The sequence below is a fragment of the Malania oleifera genome, chromosome 5 (assembly GCF_029873635.1).
Source record: "Malania oleifera isolate guangnan ecotype guangnan chromosome 5, ASM2987363v1, whole genome shotgun sequence".
Taxonomy (NCBI): Eukaryota; Viridiplantae; Streptophyta; class Magnoliopsida; order Santalales; family Ximeniaceae; genus Malania; species Malania oleifera.
Window position 1 is genome coordinate 81,189,413 of NC_080421.1, and position 14,946 is coordinate 81,204,358.

General features: G+C 37.5%; 1 protein-coding gene across 7 annotated transcripts in view; it reads left to right on the forward strand.

Annotated features, from left to right (window-relative positions):
- LOC131156200 (probable protein phosphatase 2C 51) overlaps nt 1-14,946 on the forward strand; it is a 138,909-nt gene that overhangs the window by 109,344 nt on the left and 14,619 nt on the right. For 4 of the 7 annotated variants that reach the window (XM_058109701.1, XM_058109703.1, XM_058109704.1 and 1 more), the window contains 3 exons: nt 3,919-4,000; nt 5,972-6,054; nt 6,171-6,225. In XM_058109701.1, the coding sequence (XP_057965684.1) occupies nt 3,919-4,000; nt 5,972-6,054; nt 6,171-6,225 (220 nt within the window). Of the gene's footprint in view, nt 1-3,918; nt 4,001-5,971; nt 6,055-6,170; nt 6,226-14,946 lie in introns of those variants that run through there. The other 3 variants (XM_058109707.1, XM_058109708.1, XM_058109705.1) reach the window with 2 other exon arrangements.

Here is a 14,946-nt window from a genome sequence, read left to right on the forward strand (position 1 = left end):
AGGGTATAGAGGACACAGGAAAGAAATGTTGATTTTCAAGTCCTAGATGCAATCGTAGACATTCCTTGAAAGGTGCTACACTCATGTCCTAAATCACAATTTGACCCACAGATGCACCCGAGGAGGGGATAATAACCCAATCATCCCCCTCAAGTCCCAAATGCTTCTTGAACATCTTGGTTTTCTCTCGTCCTCTAAAAGGTCCACAATTTTGGAACACCCTCTATTGGTTAACTTCTTATGGAACAAAAGGTGACGGAAAGTTTGTCTGGGATAACATCAAATCTGGGATAATATTAAAGAAGATATTTTATTCATTCGGTGGGCCTCAGATTGATTATTGATGAGGTTCATTGTCTTCAAAAAAAAAAAAAAAAAAAGGGTTAGAATTGGTGACAATGGACAAATTGGAAGATGGCTTGACAGCAAGTTGTGTTCCTAATGGCAAATGACTAGTTTCTTCTCAATTAGGGACAGCATTTGATCTTGTACAAATCTGAATAGAGTTACCAACTTTTTTTGTCAGATTCCTGTAGCTCCTGAGATAACTCATATCCATTTATTAACCTACTTTTAAATTACCATCCGACTCACCACCATTCCTCCTAAAGTGCTCAATCTTAGATTCGTATGTGTAGAGAGAATTGGTTAGCTTTGAAGTTTGGAGAGTGTGTGTCTCCTTCAGCCTCCACCATCCGCTTCCCTTTCTGCTTCGCGACTTGTTCTCCCGCCTCCATTTTGGACATCATCCTCTTATGGACCCGTGGTAGCCAATTCAAAATTGGGTCTAGCAAGCACATGTCTACATCCTATATGATCCTCAAACTTGTCAAGACTATTGCCTAATTTTCATAGTAATTGTGCTTGAATTACCTGTGTGCGTCTCTTGCTTATCCTCATTAACTCATACCCAAGTGGTTTGGGCCCTAGGTGAAGCAACTGTATTTAGATTAGGAACCCCCTACATTAGTGCCCCTTGTAATTGAAATGCCCTCACCTTTAGACCCATTCCACTTTGTTATTGTGAACCTTTATGTTGGGCTTGTTCATCTTGTTTTTTTGGGCTCTTCCTGCATTGAAACAAAAGACTTGAGGACAAGCCCTATGGCGCACCATTCAAATTTAAAATTTTTCCTAGAGTAGGTATAGCGCATCCATATACATAGCCATACTTTCCCTTCTCGAAAAATCTCCCTTCACAACCAAACTTGTCGGAGTTCCTCCATTGCTGGCATGGTTGAACTTCCAATCTTGAGATGACTGACTGTGCTTGACCTATATTCATGAAGCCACAGTCCAGGAACCCCAGCTACTGAAGTGGGTCAGTTGGATTCTTTCCTCTGCTTGCTCCATTGATGCTTAAATTTCTTCCAGCCCAATGCTTCCACTCCATCTTGCATTCTGAATGACCCCCTCAGCTAGTATTCTTTCTACCAAATGAATATACTAAAGGCATTAACTCTCAGGCAAACCAAAATGATGTTGTTGGGTGCCTAAATGTTCTTCAACCAAGGATTTGAGGTTTTCAAGAATAGGAACCATTGCAACTCCTTCAACTTCTAGTGATGTTTCTTGTTCGAGAATGATACTGAGAAAGAGGTGTCACTTGGTCTTTTCTGTAACCCTCCAAGTGCTCCGTTTTTCTTTCGAGAAGGAACTGTTTCCAAATAGGCTCTGACTATTCATGGTCTTGACTGCCGTTTGGTACTAGGTATGCTGCAAAACCCTAAATTTTGAATAAGGTTTGAGATGTTGTTTGAGAGGGAAAAATATGACAATGAGTGGTTATGGGGTGATGATCTCTAGTAAGGGGTACTGATTTGGGGATTAGTGTTATTATGGACATGATCATGAAATTGGTGGCAGTGTGTTTTGGGATTTTGGTGGAGAGTTTTAGTGAAGGGGTTCATTGTTTGAGAGAAGCATTATAAAATTAGCTTTAGGAATTGCTGGATTTGTAATAGAAAATTGTTTGTTTGAGATTCGTTTTGCCTGCTCATTTAGTTGAATGCTCAATTTTATCCCCAAAAAGATTCTTGCATTTCATTCCAACTGTAAACCCCACAGCACTGCAAATATTCCAGACTTCCATAGAGCAGTCCTATCCTTTTTCCTTCCAAAGCCTGCAAAAGAGATAGCCAACCTTCCATCCACCATCACTGGACAAGCCCAAAGCTTCTCCCAACAGCTCCAAGCAAAATCATAGTGTAAGAACAAATGAGAAGCCGACTCAGAATTCAAATAATAAAGCATGCAAACATCTGGGGATAAGGCCTTCAAAGGTCTCCCAATTTGCAACAGATTATTACTACTGATTCTATTAAGCACAGTCAACCAAATGAAAGCGATCTTTGGGGGAACTTTGGCCTTCCAAATACATGAAAATAGAGGAAAATAGGAGTTGGAACGGATCAACAAGCCAAAAAAAGATTTACAAGAATAAATCCCCGAAAGATCCAAAGTCGAAGACTGAGTATCCCTATTTGAAGAAAGATGAAATTATCCAATAACAACAAGAAGGAGGAGAGTTCCATTGTCTCTCTATCATTTAGAGATCTTCTGAAATGAAAGTTCCAAGAGACCTAAGGGCTACATGAGTGGACCACAAAAAAAAGAAACCACACTATCTTTCCCTGAGCTCAATTGGAAAAGGCGAGGAAAAAATGTGGATAGAAAATATTCCCCAACGGTAGATCTTTCCAAAAACAAATCTGAGAACATCTCCCCACATCAAAATTAGTGTGAGAAGTGAACAAGGGATAAATCTGAGAAATAGATTTCCATGGACTCTCTAAAGAACATCGCAAACTAACATATGTATCACACCCATTTACATCCGACCCATGCTCACTTTTATTCACTTTATGCCAAAGGGGATTATCTTCTAAGGGAAAATGCCATATCCATTTGGCTAGGAGAGTGATGTTTGTAGGCATCACATTACCAAGACCCAGCCCTCCCTCCTTTCTAGACCTGCAGACCTCCTCTCATCTAACAAAAAGATTTCGAAAACCTTGTACTCCTGACCATAAGAAATCTTTCATTATTTTCTCTATCTTATTCGCAATCCCCATTAGAATTTTAAAAATTGACAAATAATATGAGGGAATGCTAGATAAACAAGCCTGAATAAGGGTAATTCTATCCCCAAGGGAAAAAGTACCCCCTTCCAACCATCCAACCTCTTGGTCACTCTTTCCAGCACCAGATTCCAAAAATCCATGGATCTAGGATTGGCCCCTAAAGGGATCCCTAAGTATTTCAAAGGCCACTATAAAAGGCATACCACACCTCTAAAGCTCGCTCCCTAATACACTCGAGAGGCATATTAATATCTGGTAGACCACTCTTCCCCAAATTTATTTTCAGCCCTGGCACCCTCTCAAAAACATGAAGGATATGCAAAATACATCTTGAAAAGCGCCTGCCATTCTCTAGTAAGAAGATAGTATCATTATCATCCGCAAATTGAAGATGAGAAACAACCACATCCTCTTTTCCCATTTTCAAACCTTTGACCAGCCCCCATCCACCATTCTGCCCAACATATTAGCTACTAGGGTAGACAGAAAAGATGATAATGGTTCCCCTTGTCTGATACCTGTTGAAGCCCTAAACCAGGTCTTAGGTTCTCCATTCACAACAATGAAGAACCATACATTGGACACAACCCATTAACCACCAGCGCCACCGCTCACCAAAACCCTTTCTTGTGAAAATATCATCCAAACAACTCCAACTAACTCCATTCATACTTCTTAAAATTTTACACATTGGTTTTTGTGTGATGTATACTAGTTTTTATGTTCCCCTTTTATTATTTAATCCTGTTTGCTAAGCTCTGCTTCTTTCTTTATTCATCTTTAACTTAATAGCTGTCCTTATATGCATGATGAATATAATTGTATTTTGTATCAGACTCAGATCATTCATGGAAATGTGCATCTTAATCCCTGGTAGTTCCTCAAAACATCAGCGCATTGTAGGTACAAATGACCTGGTGAGTTTCTACATCTATAAATTGGAGATAATTGTTGGATACATGTGTTAATGTGTACTGATGTCATTCATACATACCTACATATATGCATGAATGCATTTGTGCGTTTGTTTCCTTCTGTTTTCCTTATTTTTTTTCCAATTTTATTAGATAAACAAAGGCTTCTATTGAGAAAAATAGAGAAGTGAGACAAAAAAGGAGGCTAAGACAACCTTCACTAAATAGAACATCTACAAGATAAAGAAGACGAAATAAGAATGCGAAAATGACTAAGGACATAGTACTCCTGTTTCTCCACATATGAATCAGAAAAAGCTCCTCTAAAATGGCCACTTGCAGGTCAATAAAGTGAAGCTAAGAAAATGGCCTTCCACCATAACAGACCAACAGGTGCAGCAGAACTCTTACAATATCCAACATCGCCCTTTAACGAGATGCACCAAATGTGGCTACCTGTTCCAAAGAAACAGAAAAACCCATTTTTTCTCAAAAATTCTGAACACTGTTTTCCCATTGCGAAGGCCTTTTAATTGATGAAGACAGAAATCTTTGAAGAAATGGACAAACCTGCTTCTCAAAAATTCCAAGCACTTTGGTCCATATTTCCAAAGTATAATACAAGAACACATGACAAATAGTCTCCCCACTTCAATATAGAAGAATACACAAATTAAGATATAAAGCTTTGTTTGGCCTTCCCTTCTCATAAATCATTAGTAATGATCCTTTTGCAAGCTACAACCCAAGTAAAAGCCTTTAATTTGGATGGAACCTTAACTTTCCCACTTAAAGAATGCATGTGAAAAAGGTTAATATTAAGAACATGAATCAAGTTAGTTTAGAGTTGCTTACCAAAGAAACTTCAATATGAGTCCAATACTCAATTGTTAAGTCATGCTTTACCTAAAAGCTTCAGTTGTTGGGTTGTGGCCAAAAATATATATCAAACTCTTTACACCAATATCATAAAGGTTTGAAGATTTGACACTCGATGGATGGCAAGAAAATGAGTGTGGAGATAAGGGTCGCCTATTGCTTTAATTTCAATCAACTTGTCGCTAACCTTTTAATTATCTTGGGTGTTGTTAGGTCATACAATTAACTACCAATTTATATGAAATTCTAAGTCAAACATGGATTCATAAAAACGATAGGGTTTGGATTGCAAACCCAAGCTTGGTCTAAGAATATGGTTGTGCTTGGAGAATGTAGTAGTGTCCCCTTTGCATCTGTTTATGAATGGACTGTAAGTGTTAACCATGTATGATCTTAAATTTGGAGTTTATTACCTTACCTTTAGTATTGAGTCACCTCGCAAACCTTCCAATAGTTTAGTAGGGCAATAGTGATCCTCTAACCCTTCCAAAAGTTTGAGAATTTCATATAAATTGCTGGTTAATTACATGATCTAACCACAAAAAGGTTAAATAAATGTTAGTGGCAGCTTAAATGAAATCAAAGAGGTTGGAGACCCCAATTCCAATACTTATTTGCTCACTATTTATTGAGTGTTAGATCTCCAGACCCACACTTTATGACAACCAGCAGTTTCTATCAGTCCCCAATTCTCACAAAAGAACATTCAACAACAAAATGAGTCACCGGTCTCCCTCTTTCAAATTTTTGGAAAAATTGAAGTTCTCATTCAAGTTCCCTTGAATAGAAGAAAAATAAAATGGATCATCATGAAGAGTAGATAAAACAATAAATATGGGAAAAACTTAAAAGAAATGGGCATCTCCCAACCCAAAATACTCATAAAATTGAAATGCCCATTACCACGTTAATACTTACACTATTTTGTGGGTGGGGTCAGGAGAGATGAATAGTCTAGAAGTCGTGAAAATTTAATATTGTCTCTGTTAGAGATGGTGGTGTTCTAACACTTCATTTTGTTCCTCCCATTTTGTCATTGTGTTGAGACATTGATTTTCCTCTGTACACTAATGAAATTTTACTCCTGGGATTTAGGGTGGAGTTTCACCTGCTTCTTGGAAGTGCTCTGAAGAGTTTTTCTCCCTTCAAGTAAAGAGTCGAGATCCTCTCAAACTGGGGTGGGTTTCTAATATGATGCATTCTGTGTCAATTAAGGGATTTTATTATATATTTAACATGTTCCTGAATTTTGGTGGTTTTGCTTCCCAAATTTTTTTTTCTTTGAATGCTATAGGTTTCCCAATGTTTGGGCTTTGCGGTTAGTGCGTCAATTACTGCTGTGGGATCCAGTAAGTTTTGAGGCTCTAAATCTTTCATAGGGGAACTGTAAATGGTACAAGTCATTGTTTCTTTTTTGACCTGTCATATCTGACCCCACTGGTTTTGGTGCAAGTGCAGTTAAATGTTATAGTATAGCGCACATGCACACATATATACTGAAATTTTGATGATTTAAAAAAAAAAGATATTGCACTTATTTGTGGATCTTTTAAACTTTATTACATTAATTCTACACAAAGGGACAAAGTCTAACATGTTTTCATAAAATATAAGTTTAGCGTGTCTCATAAAGAAACAAGTTGCATGAACCATAACAAATTTTCTATGGTTGGTTGTGCTGGCTCTTGAGAATGTCATTTGTGTATATTGGTTCAGGATAGAAAATCTCTGGATGGAATATGGAATCTTTAGTAGATATTTCTAGCATAATATTTTTCTTAAACATATTCTTATTTAAAAATTTATCTGAAATTGTTTATAAATTAGTGCTGTGACTCTGTGTGTGTGTGTTTTTGTAGTTATAATCTTTGATGTCACTGTGGATTTCTTATAGTGAAACCCATGGATATGTGCTTTGATAATCATGCTACCATTAGCAATCTAATGTTCATGGAATTACAAGGCACATCAAAGTAAACTGTCATTTCTTGTAGAATGCTGTGATGAAAAAAAATCATGGCTGCTCTGTTGATTATGTAATCAGTTAGGAGTTTTGTTGACAAAATCCTTGTTTGGACTTACATTTTATTTTTGTTTAACCGAATAGGGGTGTACAAAATTTACTGAAAAACAGAAAACTGACCCGAAACTGGACCGAAATAAGTTTCAGTTTGGTCTTTTGGTTTTCGGTTTCAGTTTCGGTTCTTGAATTATAAAATTTCAGTTCTCGGTTCGGTTTCTGTTTCGGTTTCCAACCCAAAACCAAACCGGAAAACCGAAAAACCGAAATATATTATAAAAATATATATTAATACTGTCCTACAATATATAATTTAACTAATATATATATATTAATAAGTTCTTCAACTAATAATTTCCCAGTAAATTCAATTTTGAATAAAATAAATACATCTTCACATTCTTAACCTTTTTTTTTTTTTTTTTTTTCAATTTTAGTTATTAAAATAGATATCAAGAAAAAAAAAAAGAAGAAATAGTTAGCTTTTATAAACTTGGACAGACTCCCCTTCTTCACAAATTTTCGATGTGGAGCTACAAGAGCAGGAAAAACTCTCAATGCTCCCAGCCTTCCCACCGATTCTTGTCCCACTTCGGATGTGATAGAGATTTGAAGTCTCTCCCCCAGCTATAAATATAGGCTCTCCCCTTCCCTTTATTACGAACCCAACTACTAGCTGATGGGCTGAGGGCTTGCATTATTGCGCCTAGCCCACATTTGACTCCCATGGCCCTCTCCAATAAAGCCCCTAGTAAAGGCCCAATTGATTTGTAATGGGCTTTGACTATTATTAACATTGGCTGAGGTTCAATTTGGTTAGAAGCCGAAAATTGAACCGGAGAAATTCTTTTTTTTTTTTTTTAAACCAAACCGTCGGTTCATGGTTTGATAACGATTTTTAATTATAAGAACCGATATGTTTCGGTTCAGTGTTCGGTTTTGGGTAAAACCGAACAAAAAGAAACCGAGTAGACCCCTAGAACCAAAATGGGGGTGTGTTATATTTGTAACCTCCAATTTGAGTAGGATATATGTCATAGGAGCACAGATGGAGGTGTAAATACATTATATTTGGTATTTTTAGGAAATTAGAATATTCTAGTAAATTTTTTAGTTAGGGTAATTTTGATATTTTAGCTATTTTCAAATTTTTTAAAATTTAATTATTTGCTTTTTTTTTTTTTTTTTTAATTATAAATTTTTGGTAATTTATTCCTTAGGGTTTCTTATTTGTGTACCTATACGCTTGTGCATGTATGAACCGCCTTTGATGAATTATTCATAACTTTCAGTGCAATCTATTTTGTCTCTCTCCTCTCTCTTGTGTTTTGTTTCCTTGTGTCTCTCGTGTTCAGTTCCTTTCTTCGCTATTCTCTTGTATTTCTCTTCTTTCCTTTTTCTATTTCTCTATCCCCTGTGCTATGCCAAATGATTTCAAGGCAAAACTTGGTGGCATTCTTTTGATAGTCCTTTCTTTTAATCTCAACTAGAATTAAAAATATTTCTGGAAAAAACTTGCCTTATTTTCATCAGCACCGGCATTGTCCCTCACCCATAATTACAATCACCATGTATCCATGGACTCCAAATTTGATTTGTCTCCAACCTAGCAACCACAACTCTTTCTTTGTTGACCTAGGAGAGAGAAAGTCGTCATTGGAAGCCTCAACTGCACCTTCTAAAGTCACACAATGCCAATTTTCCTTTCCCAACATTCATGCAGTGAAAATTGCTGATAATTGTTGGGAAAGCTCATTCTAAAGAGTGTACAGGCTATTTATTCTTTGTTAATGTTCCCAATGTTGTGTAAATTGAAAACCCTAGTCAGAATGATAGGTCTCCCTTTCTATTTTTAATGTATCTAAGTACATCTCAAAGACCACAATAACCTTAATAATTCACGGTTAATTATATAGATAATAATGTACTAATAACCAATAACACTCCCTCCCGAGTTGGGGCATAGGCAACATATTCTCCTGATAACATATTCTCCTAATTTGCTTTAAATCAATATAACCCTAACACCCACATTCTCTTGCTGACACATGGTTACTTACATAGATGATAATACTAAATAACCAATAACACTCCCCCTATAGCTGGAGCATAGACGCCATATCCCCCTAGATTCTTCCAAATTGATTAGCCCAAGCAGCCTATAGCTTTAGTGAAGTTATGAGCAAGTTGGCGTTTGGACTTCACATGAGTTGTTGCAATGAGCTTCTGCCCAAGTTTCTCTAAGAATAGTCAACTTCAATATGTTGTATTCTCTCCTAGAAGACTCAATTTGAGGTAATGTGAGTAGCATCATCATATCACACACCAACTCCATTGGTTGAGACTATGGAAAACTACGTTCATCCTAGATATTCTTCAACTAAACCAATACACATATATTGTTGGCCATGGCCCTATGCTTCGACTCAACACTCAATCAAGCCACAACAAATTGCTTCTTACTCCTCTAGAGTAGTGTTTGGTTTACACTTAAATAAGTACTTATATCACAAAGTACTTTTGCAAACTACTTTTATCTAGGAAAATTAGTATTTTTTGAAAAAAAAAGAAAAGAAAAGAAAAACATACTTTTATTTGAAAAAAGTACTTATTTGAAAAAGTACTTGTAATAAGTAATTTTAGACTACTTCTCTATAAGTGGTTCCAGATGATCCCCTGTATATGTGGTTACCACTAAAAAACACACAATACTAGCTCATGGATCTTTTGTTGGAGTGTGACCAAACCCAATCCGCATTTGTGTATCACTAAACACAATTATAAACTCAATCTAGAGATAAAAGAGATCTTTGCCAAGTGCACATGTACATAAAGATACAAATGACCATGGTAGGCTCGCTAAGGCTTGGGTCCTTAACTACCAAAAATAATATTTGTAACCTAATTAAACCGAAGTTTAGTAGAACAAGGAGTGAGTCGGGTGTCAATTTTTAGGGACTCAGTGCAGTTATTTACCAAATTTAGCCTAGTTTACTATGCTTTGCATAAAAGGAAAAAGATAAGATTTTTGGATTGTTCTCTAAATTACACGAGCAATGAAAGTAACTTGTAATTAAAGCTACTCCTAGAAAGCAAGTCTCAAATTATGAATCCAGCTTAGGCTGTCGTTCGCGATAACTATATCCGGTTAGCTATCCATACTACGTTAGACGGTCAAGTGAACCGCTCGAGTGGCATAGGGTAGTAAAGGTGCACAAATCATCTTAACCACGATCGGGAACCAGGGTATACTCTATCCAGCGAACACGGAACCCTCTATAGGAACCGTAACCTATTACGTATAAGTGACTGAATCCCTAGCTATGCTATCCTATCCCCTAGGATTTCATCACAATTAGAGAACTAAATATGCAATAAAGTAAAGGCATGGTATTTAAATTGCAGAGTTGAAATCCAAGCAGAGTAAATAGACAAGTATTGAAAACGGCATCAATTGAAGCTCAAAGGCCTGTCACTAGCAATTAGGATTACAATTGAGAACCAACTAATCTACGCGGTAGCACTCAGAACTCAAAGGTTGTCATAGGCCTTCGAAGAATTTGAATACGAACCAGACATGAAATTGAAAGAAAGTTGTAAATCTAATCTAAATGGCACCCAAAAACGCTCTAGGTCTATCACTTACCAAAGAGGGGCTAAAAGGGAACCCTAATCACCTATTCGAAGTTTTGGTTTATACCCAAAAGGGTTTACAAGCATTTGAATTCAAATCAAGAAAGTTTTGGCAAAAATCTCATGAAACAGGTTCTGGATTCGAACACAGTCGACCAGGTTGCGCCCTAGTCTTCCCCTGGTTGTGCCCTGATTTCAGACTCTTGGGAATTCTAGGGTTCATTCTACAGGCTTTCTTGACCTGGTTGCATCTCTAGGGTCTCCTAGTTGTGCCTTTAGTCGAATCTCTCAGCATCTCCACTTTAGTCTGCACTCTGGAGTCTTCATTTTATGACCTGGTCGCCCCTTGTGACTGCTTGTTGCACCATATGGTCAAGTAAGGTCTTGTTTGCTTTGATGAATTAAGGCTTTGGGGACTTGGTTGTGCACCTAGTTTAGTCTTGTGCTTCCCAATTACTCCCTTGGTTTCTTGTATTGCTTAACTCCTCGGTTTTAACTTCATTTTCCTGAAACATGAACAAACCACACATAACTCCAAACTATGATAAGAAAGGGTAAATACCAGATAAATGAGAACAAAACATAGATAAATGGGGGCCTAAAATAGTGCATTTTAGGAACACATCACAACCCCTAACTTACACTATGCTAGTCCTCGAGCAAAGCAAAACTAAGAAAACTATAAAAGATAACCAAATTCCTACCTACCTCCTCTTTCGTGGGAAACACGATTGTATTTACCATATGCAACAAGGCTTTAAATCCTTAGGTGACTCTAGTGGACGAGTTATAGTCTCATGATAGTTTCCAAGGCGATACCCACAAACACCAATCTCGATGGACGTTAAGTAGGATCAACAAGTAACACAATAATGCCATTTCACATACAGGAATATATCATTATTACAATTAGGCTCCTCCATAAATAACTCTATTATAAAGACAACTCCGAAGCAAATCACTCATACATGTCTTAATAGTGTATAGCCATCAAGAAAATCATAACCCATAGAGAATCAACCAAAAATTACAATTTAGAGTTAATATCATCATATAAATCCGAGCATAAACAAGCATAATCACAAGGCATGTGTAAAGTGAATGATTTATTGCACTCGGGTTACCCTTGGACACCTACAGAAAGGTTGTCTTGACTCAACCTCACCGGTATACTCTCAAAAACACTCAAGAAGATAGGGTCACTCTCGTATGTGAGGAAAAACATGCATGGTCAAACATCTCACATACTTCTAAGAACCAACGATGAAAGTTGAGTGGACTAGTCTCATAAGAATGGAATCTAGCCTATTAACGAGGTGTCGGGTCCTTCACCGTAGTGCCTTCTCACCTACTCGCCACATCCTACCAAGATTACCCTAGATTGATAATTCACAAACCAGGCGTGAATACATCATATGCACCGAAGCACCCGAAGAAGCTTTATGCATGCAAGGATATGGTATGTTGTGTCCCTAGCTTGACCATTTTGTATTTGGAGCAGGTATGCTATATATTTTTCTCATTTCTCTTTTTCTCTCTTTTCTGCTCATTCTTTTCTTTATATATTTTTCTTTCATGGCCAACTAGGACAATCATCACAACTTATGTCATCTTCATGCTACCGATAGGGAACTAAGTTAAAAAAGGGAGTTCATGAATTATGTTCATCTCTAGGGGTGGCTTAATTCTCACGTCTTGAGTAGGTTACAAGACCTAGGTTTATATCTCCCCACTGAACATCACCTCAAGGGCCGAAGAGGTTGCTCCTTGCCCGTAGGTTGACGGGAAGCAAGAGGTTCCGGATTTTTGTAAGCGGGAACTGGTCAGGACTAGATGTAGATTTCCTAATTGACCTACGGGATCTCACAATCTCAGGGTCTATAGGCACTAAATCTAGATCCAAAGAGCACAAACCCAGCATAAACAAGTTCAGCACACAATCAAGACTTCAAATATCAAACAAAAGTGAAAAACAAAATAAAATAAAGAAAAACAAAACATGTAGACACTACACTAGAAATTGGCTTACTATTGTAACTGAGCCCTCGGTAACGACGTCAAAATTTGGGAGGCTCGCCAAGGCTTGAGTCCTTAACTACTAAAAATAATATTTATAACCTTACTAAGCCCAAGTTCAGTAGAACAAGGAGTGAGTCTAGTGTCGATCTTCAAGGACTTAGTGCAGTTATTTACCAATTTTAGCCTAGTTTACTATGCTTTGCATAAAAGGAAAAAAATAATATTTTTGGCTTGTTTTCTAAACTACACAAGCAATGAAAGTAAATTGTAATTAAAGCTACTCCTAGAAAGCAAGTCTCAAATTACGAATCCAACTTAGGCTATCGTTTGCGGTAACTATGTCCAGTCAGCTATCCATACTAGGTTAGACAGTCAACTGAACCACTCGAGTAGCATAGGATTGCGAAGGTGCACCAATTGTCCTGAGCACGATCGGGAATCAAGGTATACCCTATCTAGCGAACTCAAAACCTTCTTTAGGAACCATAACCTATTACGTATAAGTGACCGAATCCCTAGCTATGCTATCCTATTCCCTATGATTTCATCACAATCAGAGAAGTAAATATGCAAGAAAGTAAAGGCATGGTATTTAAATTGTAGAATTGAAATCAAAGCAGAGTAAATAGACTAGTATTGAAAACGACATCAATTGAAGCTCGAAGGTCTGTCACTAGCCATCGGGATTACAATTGAGAACCAACTAATCTACGCGGCAGCACTCAGAACTCGAAGGTTGTCACAGGCCTTCAAAGAATGCGAATACGAACCAGACATGGAATTGAAAGAAAGCTGTAAATGTAATCTAAATGGCATCCAAAGACACTCTAGGTTTGTCACTAACCTAAGAGGGGCCAAAGGGGAACCCTAATCACCTATTTGAAGTTTGGTTATATACCCAAAAGGGTTTACAAGCATTTGAATTCAAATCAGGAAAGTTTTGGCCAAAATCTCGCGAAACAGGTTCTGGATTTGAACACAGTCGACCAGGTTGCCGCCTAGTCATTCCCTAGTCATGCCTTGGTCAAGACTCTCGGGAATTCTAAGGTTCAATCTGTAGGCTTCCTCGACCTGGTCGCACCCCCAAAATCTCCTAGTTATGCCCTTAGTTGAACCTCTCAACATCTCCACTTCAGTCTACACTCTGGAGTCTTCATTTTGTGTCTTGGTCGCTCTTTGTGACTGCTGGTCGCACCACATGGTCGAGTAAGGTCTTGTTTGCTTTGATGAACTAAGGCTTTGGGGACTTGGTTGAGCCTTGTGCTTCCCAATTACTCCCTTGGCTTCTTGTATTTCTAACTCCTCAGTTTTAACTTTATTTTCCTGAAACATGAACAAACCACGCATAACTCCGAACTATGATAAGAAAGGATAAATACCAGATAAATGAGAACAAAACCTAGGTAAATGGGGGCCTAAAATAATGCATTTTAGGAACACATCATACCACATCCTAGTCACTTGTTTAGAGAGGATCAAGAAACTAACTTGCAACACTTGATACTAAAAATATATCTAATAAAGTGACTCTAAGATAACTTTTTAACAAGTTTCCAGTATCGTCTAGGTTAGCCAAAAAATCACGTAATAAAATGCAAGGATCATTGGGTGTATCAACACATCTGAATCAGTCTCATCTAAAAGGTCTAGAACATTCTTCCTACGTAACCTGATGGTTCCATATAAGATCTAGATACTTCCATGTCCAAGAAGTATTTCACTAGCCCAAATCTTTGGTTGAAATTTTATCTATAGAAAATGCTTCATCTCTCGATACCTTGACAAGCATAATGAATAATCACTAAATCATGGACATGCACAACAAGAAAAATCCTACTAACAGCAGTTTGACAATAGAATACAAAGTGACCACTCCACATTGCCAAGGCCAAACTCAAGTACCACCACAATAAACCTATCAAATCATGCTCTAAGATATTGCTTTAGACCATATACAGATTTCTTAAGATGACACCCCTATGCAAAGGTTGCTCCATGTAGCTCTCTTGCTTAAGATCACCACCTAGGAAGGCATTCTTCATCTCAACCAATGCCAAGGCTAGTGACAAGTGATGTCTAAAAAATATAAAAGGACAGACCAACATAAGTTCAGCAACTGGGGAGAATGTGTGGGAGTAGTTCCACCCATACACCTAATGACATCCAACCACAGGCTCATAAGAGGTGCTAGTTCCCAAGAATCATGGCCATGTAAGGACACATCTCTCCAACCATTGCAGCCCTCCACCAAAAGTGGGATAAGACTTGACCCACAGACTTGGAAATGGAAATAATCAATAAAAGAGGTTAGCAAGAAATCACAATAGACAAAATTAGAGATTGGATGCTAGGTAAATTAGAGATTTGATGCTAAGTACATGTGTGTTTACGTTTCTTG